Source organism: Conger conger, chromosome 8 (assembly GCF_963514075.1).
Source record: "Conger conger chromosome 8, fConCon1.1, whole genome shotgun sequence".
Taxonomy (NCBI): Eukaryota; Metazoa; Chordata; class Actinopteri; order Anguilliformes; family Congridae; genus Conger; species Conger conger.
The window spans coordinates 20,760,072-20,767,915 of record NC_083767.1 but is presented as its reverse complement, the minus strand read 5'-3'; the positions used below and the strand labels follow the sequence as shown (position 1 = coordinate 20,767,915).

Sequence of the window (7,844 nt, the reverse complement as noted above, 5' to 3'; positions counted from 1 at the left end):
TCCTCAAAAAACCTACTCTTGATCCCTCTGCCCTGAACAACTACCGGCCTGTCTCTCTTCTTCCCTTTCTCGCTAAAACCCTGGAACGGGCGGTCTGCTCCCAACTGTCCACTTATCTTCTCCACAACAATCTCCATGACCCCACTCCCTACTCCCCAGCTAGACCACTCCGGTCTGCCAGCTCTGGTCGCCTTACGGTTCCCTCTCTACGGGCACCTGGCGGTCGAGCTGCACGTTCACGCCTGTTTTCCGTTCTGGTTCCTCAGTGGTGGAATGACTTGCCTACCACTGTCAGGACAGCAGAATCCCTCCCCCTATTTCGACGCAGACTCAAAACACACCTCTTCAAACTCTACCTTAGTCCTCCCTCCTGACTTACCCCGCCCCCCCCTTCTGATACCCCTATCCCTGTCTAACCCCCCCCCCCCCCCAAAAAAAAAAAAAAAAAAAAAAAAAATGGACTTATGATGATGACTATATGTTTAGAACAGCAGTCCAGGTGTATTTTCCTAGTTCTGGATGTGATGCTTTGACCTGTGGTAGAACTTATGCACTTGTAAGTCGCTTTGGATTAAAAGCGTCTGCCAAATGACTAAAATGTAAATATAAATGTAAATGTAATGATAAGTGCTAACATAGGTGTGACCAATAGGTGGCAGTATAACATCTAGAGACCTGTTAGAGGCAGCACGTGGTTACACATAGTAAGACGAGCAGGAAGCCAGAAATCAAGGAGAGAGGAGAACACGTTAAAACAATAAACAGCTAGCCGAAGCTAGCATGAAGATTCAAATAAGATGTTTTATTCATAGCTGAATAAGAACAACACACCATATTGTTTTTGTACCTTTTTTTTTTCTTTCTGAAAACACCCAATATTTCACAAAGTCATCAAACTCCTGTGAGCTCAAAATGGAATATGGGTCTTGACAAAAGTGATCACATTACCACAACTCATTATTTGCCAAATTGATGGTGTTACAACTAACCGTGTTTAAACCACCACCGGTGCCCAAAACCCAAACGGAGTGGCAGAACAAACAAGAACAAGCTTTTAATTATAATTCTGATCCTGTAAATCGGTGCCAATTAATTGTAAATCCTATTTTTAAATCATACATACTTAAAATGCGACCATTAATCGGTCACATACAACAGAAGCATAAAAAGTAGACGTACAGTAAGGTACAAATGTGCATGTAGACTAACGCACACAACTATGGACTTTAGCCCATCTACGCCCGCGTGAAAATCAAATATATTCCGCGTAGACAGCTACGAAGCGGAAAAAGTACTTATAACCCTGAAATACAACCGCGGTGTCTCGGCTATGGGCCAGGTCTGGCCTATTCTCTCATCATTTAACGTCAGGGTCGGTCGAGCAAGTATATTTCCAATAAAATGAACAGCTGTACCTACAATTGTATAACTCACTGTAAGTTTTTCCGCAGCATGCGAGTTTCGCAGTGTGTAATGTTCTTCTGCTAAACAATGTGACGAAACGTTTAACCAATCCGGGCAATGCATTCAAAATAAACATTGTTGTGAAAGTGTTGGGAAGCAGTTAAAAAGAAATAATGCGAAAACTGGCTGGATACGAATGAAGGAAAACATTAACTCAGCACCGAGGATTGTGTTGTAAATCTCACCGCTGGGAAAGGTAAGTATCAAGTGGTATTCAATTAAGTTGTCGCATGCGATTGGCATACTTAAAAACTTCGTTTCGTCTGCTGCAAGTTGTAAAGCCATTATCAATCATGGCAGTATAAAAACATAAAAACAAAAACATCGTCTATGCAAGGGCAAACAGCATCGCTGCTTCAGTTTTTTTGTTTTATTTTCTTTCTTTTTTGTTTTTTTTATTAATGCTAATTCTGTCTGTTAAAGTAAAACTGGGTATCCAATGAACCTATTGCTTAAAAAAAATACGCTAATGTAGAGGATGACATTAACAATGACAAATAAATAGGCTTTTGTTATCAAGACCCTTTTGCTCACTAACAAAGGTTAAGGCTATTCAGTATGGAGGACGCTTTGTGACATAGCCTACTGATGGAGGAAAGGAGTATCGCGGACCTGCTGCGTGAAGCAGCAGATCGAATTGAACGGCGAACAGGAGACGGTTAGTAGGCTAATGTAGCTAGCTACATTAATCCTAAAATCGAGCTCGTGTAGACACACCAAAGAGGCAAGCAACATCTGCTGGTTTAATGCCACTCAGGATGTACGTTTCCAACACCTCAAGAGGAATCTCATAAGAGGGTCGTCCTACACTTCTCCCTTGTTGATTTTCTAATGCAGCACGATGCAGAATCGTCTGCAGGTTGCTCCACACAACCTCGTCCACATCAGAATCAGTCAGGGCTGCAATTTATACAATGCTGTCTACAAAGTCTTCCACTGTTTCTGTAATATTATTGAGTGGTACATTACCACTATCAATGGTATCTGCCAGTCTTAACATTTCATTTCTTAGCTCCGATAAAAACTCAATTTTGGTACCTAGCTAGCCGGTAGTATAGTCACACTTGTAAAGAACTTGTCGACAATCCGATCCCAGCATAGGCCACTGCAGTCCAATCAGAACAGCTAGCCCAACTGAAACCCACCCCCTTATTTGCATGTTGGAGCATGAAATCCTTAAATAAATATATCCTTAAATAAATCCATAAATAAATAAAAGTGTCAATAAATCATTAAATAAATAAATGAATAAATAAAATGGATTTAATGAAGGATTTATTTATTAATATGTCACAAAGCGTCCTCCATAATTCAGTAGGCAAATGCTCTAAGCAAGCAAGCAAACAAAAATGCATAATGCAAACCCTGGGTATCTTTCTCTGAATTATCACTAAGGGCACAATTTGGAGGCTCTTTCTTTGGTGTACTGTGTGCAAAAACAGGCAGTGTGGCAAAAATGTGGCATGGAATAATAATAGAATTGCACCAATTACGACTGAACTGAATTACATAGTATATCATATGATAACAATATATGATGTAATGTAAGGCAATGAGATGTTTATGGATCAGGAATAAAAACAAATATCTTGACCATATTTAAGGCCATTAAAGTCATGGACTGTGTTCTGCAGAACAAACTACACAGTGTAGAGCAATCCCTGCCATGGTACACCAACATAATACCATTTTACAGGCTTCTTTCAATTGGAGAAGAAGAATAACATGAAGTGACCGGATAAGTAACACATGCATCAGAGCTGGTGAGAATGTGATTTTGAACAAAGCAAGAATGTGTATTATCATCTTTTAGAGATTTATTGCAATAAATAATGCTCTGACCTGTAACTAAGCCTGTTCAATAATTTGTGATGATGGATCTTTAACAAATTAACTTAATTCATCATTTAAAGAAAGAAACATTAGATTGAGCCACAGTATATTTCAACCATAACATTCAAAATGTTTAACCTGTCACCCTGACAAGAGCAAAATAAAGCTTAAAGGCTTACATATTTCACTTAGAAGTGAATTCACCATACAAGCTGTCCTGTCATGATTTTTTTTTGCAGCACATTTTCCAGCCTTGTAAACAGGAAAAAAACGGTGCCTTTATAAAAACAGATTGACAAAATAGCTAATGACCTGCCAATGGGGTGGCCAATCAGATTGGTGCTTCTTACAGGCAGGCTTTTGATGCACATTGGAAGCTCTTATACAGTGGCAGCAAAACAGAAAAGACAACCTGTGGGGTGGCACTGGGGAGGCCAATCAGATTTTAGGGATGGCACCGGCCCTGGCCACCCTGTCAGTTTTCTTGTTTTAGTATCCATGCTTACATAGAGATAAACAACTGAACTATTATAACCATAGACTCTTATCATGTAATCTTATTCAGGATATGAATGCCAAATTTACACAGTTCAACAGCACTCCATCCATTTACTCACCCATCCAAAGAAATCAAATACATGCAAGAAACTGCCATAGCAATACCATATAATAATGAAATTCTGGACATTTATTTGAACAGTTATTTGCTTCTCAAGGCACATGTTTATTAAGATATAGCACATTTCCAAGGCTTTTCATGAAACTATCTTGATGTTGCATTTCAAATGTCACAAATGATGCTCAAAATAAATTCTGATCGCTCTCTCTCTCTCTCTCTCTCTCTCTCTCTCTCTCTCTCTCTCTCTCTCTCTCTCTTTCTCTCTCTCTTTCTCTCCCTCTCTCAGGAAACAGAATGAGGGCAATCATTGTAATTTTTGTTGTCATTGGAGTCTTTGCTTTCTTTGAGAAGTGTGATTCAGGCTGTTTGATCAGAGGTAAATGTGCCTCATGTGATGGTCAGTACCATAACCAGATTCCAATGCTACCCTTGTACATAACCAGTGTTTCTCTGGCCAACAACTATATAGGCGAGGTCAATGAAAGTTCTTTCACTGGACAGGGGCAGCTGGAGTCAATTGACCTTGGGTCACAGAATACAAATAGCTTTCTTGTTAGGAACAATGCATTTCGAGAGCTGACAAAACTGACATTTCTCGAATTAGGGGACATTAAAGCTCTTATTCTTGAGACCAGTGCATTTGTGGGACTGACAAGCTTGAAGAAACTGGTTTTGTTACACAGTGGCCTTGATGAATCCATTCTGGAGGGCGAATACCTGCGGCCCCTTGAGTCACTTGAAACTCTAAACCTTTATGGCAACAAGATCAGAAGGATTCGGCCTGCCCTTTTTTTCCAGAACATGACAAAACTCCAGGAGATCAACCTGGACCTGAACAGCATCAACAGCATTTGTGAAGGAGACCTGCTCAGCTTCCAGGGCAAACACTTCCGCCTCTTAAAACTGTCTGGCATTCATTTGAGGGATATGACTCAGTATGGCATAGACTGGAAAAAATGCGGAAATCCATTTGGAAATATATCTGTGGCGGTGTTGGATTTGTCAGGTAACGGGTTTGGTGTAGAAAAAACAGAACTATTTTTCAAAGCGACAGAAGGAACTAGAATCAATTGCCTCATTCTCTCCTCCTCCGGTTCAATGGGCCGATCGATCGGCCATAACAATCACAAAGACCCTGACAAGAGGACCTTTGAAGGCCTTGGTAAAAGCTCTCTCAGAATTTTGGACTTATCTAAAAACTTTATATTCAGCCTCCAATTTTCAGTATTCAGTGTACTGAAAGAGGTAGAAGAGATCTTGTTCGCTAATAACAAAATTAATCAGATTCAGAGGGGTACATTTGTGGGCTCATCAGTCTACAAACGCTTGACCTCTCAAACAACCTCTTGGGTGAGATCTATCCATACACTTTTGAAAATCTGCCAAACATCATTTGTATAGATCTATCACATAACCACATTGTACACAATTGTACACAACTCTTTTCATGGGCTTTCCAATTTAACCAGCTTAGATCTCTCAGGAAATTCCATCACTGTTCTTCATGCATTTGCAACAATACCCAATTTGCAGCAGCTTCACTTAGGTGATGATAACATACAGTCTGTTTATGGTCTTCCTTTCTTTGCTGACACAGCCATCATAATTGAATTAGGGGACAACAGATTGAGGAACCTTAAGGAATTGTATGAAATCCTTGCCAGTCTACCTTTTGTGAGGGCCATTTTCTTTGGATCCAACTTGATATCAGTGTGTACCCCCTATCATTCTATACCACCACAGAACAACCTGATAGTCCTTGACCCGCAGCAAAATGTAGTGCAATCCATATGGGCGTCTGAAGCCTGCTTAGATGTTTTTGACGACCTCAGTAACCTCATTCTCCTTTCTCTAAAGGATAATGCCCTCCGGTCCCCTTTACCAAAAGGCATTTTCAAAGGCCTGGTCTCTCTAAAGTCAATTGACCTTTCTTTCAACATGCTAACATATCTTCATGATGATTTGTTCCCTGAAAATTTGGAGACTCTAGACATGTCCCATAACATCCTGGGTTCTCCTGACCCAGATGTCTTTCTCTCTGTTGCGGCAATAAACCTGAGTGACAATCCGTTCTTCTGCGACTGTGGTTTGAAGGAATTTCTAATCTGGCTTAACAAGACCAATGCAACATTCACAAGCCCCAAAGAAAACCTGAGATGTGTGTTTCCCAAGCACTTGTTGGACATCAGCCTTATGGATTACAACACAGATTCATGTGAAGAGGATGATGAGCTGGTCATGGCACACCTGAGGCTGGGACTTTTAGTAATGTCCTCTGCAGCCATTGTGCTAATTACTGTGGGTGGCATTGCCTATGCTCATCTCCGAGGAACTGTCTTCAATATTTACAAAAGGGCCCTCGCTCGGGTCTTGGAGGGCCCCCGGAATGATCCTGCCCAGGATGGGTTCAAGTATGATGCCTACCTGTGCTTCAACCAGAATGACTTCAGGTGGGTGAAGCATGGCTTGCTGAAGAGGTTGGACTCACAGTTGTCAGACAACAACCTACTCCACTTTTGCTTTGAAGCTCGGGACTTTATTCCAGGGGAGGATCATGTCTCCAACATCCGAGATGCCATCTGGCACAGCCGAAAGACCGTGTTTGTGGTGTCAAGAGAGTTTCTTAAGGACGGATGGTGTCTCGAGGCTTTCAGTTTGGCCCAGAGCCGGATGATTGATGAGCTGAGGGATGGCCTTGTGATGGTCGTGGTCGGACAGATTCCACATTACCAGCTGATGAAGTACCAGCCAATCAGAGCGTTCATAAAAAAGAGGGAGTACCTGCAGTGGCCGGAGGACAGTCAAGACATGGAGTGGTTCTATGACAGGCTCACATTGAAGATACTTAAGCAAGAGAGACTTAAGAAGCAAGGTGACATTGAGCTCCAAAATGTCAGCAAGTTGTGAATTTGCTTTGAATAAGTTGAACTAATTTTATTTAAACAAAACAGATGCAGTAATAAGAGTTGTTTTGAAATTATCAACAATCACATTGACATTCAACACAGGCTACATTCTTGAGGCTTGAGAATCCATTCCATTTCTGATACACATGTTGGGTCCTTCCTCCTAGCCAGAAGAAGTAAAAGTAAAACTAGCCATCCTAAAAGGCAGTGCATAACCAAGTGTTAAACAATATTATGGTCATGTGCCCATTTAGCCATTATTTTTGATTTTCAAAACTGCTTGTCAACAGTTACAGTATGTGGAAACATTTAACAGATGATAGAACTGCAACCCGGAGTACTTTTGAAGAGGTTAAGAGTACAGAGAAATCAGTTCTTAAAAGGGCTCGGTGATGCCCTCTAAAGATTTGAAATCAGTTTAATTGTCCCCTATTCTCTTCAGTTTTTATTTTAAATATTCTGTCAATGTAAGATTAACTTTGAATTCCAGGATCAGGTGCTATTGTCTTTTGTAATATGTGTCTCTTAAGGCATTTGATTTTTTTTTCTCCATATTTTTCAGTTGCCAGTTTGTGTGAATATGCTGCATAGAATAGTAATAAATCTGCTAAAATCTTCCTAACTCTGAGTGGATTCCTCTTATGCTCTATGTGAAGATAGACAGCACCTTTCATAGTATTGACTCGACGTATGACATTACATATTGCGTAATTACATTGCATTTCATTGTATTAAGTAACATTAATTTCGTAGACCCTCTTATCCAGAGCAACTTACAATGTAGGAAAACATACAGTAAGTGCATTCATCTGATCTATATGACCAACAGTGCCTGACCTAGCTAACAACATTCACAGGCCAGTGAGTAAAGATACAGAATCACTAAAGCGCAACTGCAAGTTAACTAAGCTAACCAAGAACCAAAGTCCATCCATCCATCCATCCATTATCTGAACCCGCTTATCCCGAACAGGGTCGCAGGGGGGCTGGAGCCTATCCCAGCATACATTGGGCGAAAGGCA

The 7,844-nt window shown here is 40.7% G+C and overlaps 1 protein-coding gene across 1 annotated transcript; it reads left to right on the top strand.

Moving 5' to 3' along the window:
* Nucleotides 1-1,552: 1,552 nt before the first annotated feature.
* On the top strand, nucleotides 1,553-7,444 carry LOC133134800 (toll-like receptor 5). The gene is given in 5 exon segments (XM_061251218.1): nucleotides 1,553-1,660; nucleotides 3,161-3,227; nucleotides 4,203-5,225; nucleotides 5,228-5,337; nucleotides 5,339-7,444. Coding segments are annotated over 3 exon segments (2,610 nt in total). The 5' UTR covers nucleotides 1,553-1,660; nucleotides 3,161-3,227; nucleotides 4,203-4,210; the 3' UTR covers nucleotides 6,824-7,444.
* The last annotated feature ends 400 nt before the right edge of the window (nucleotides 7,445-7,844 follow it).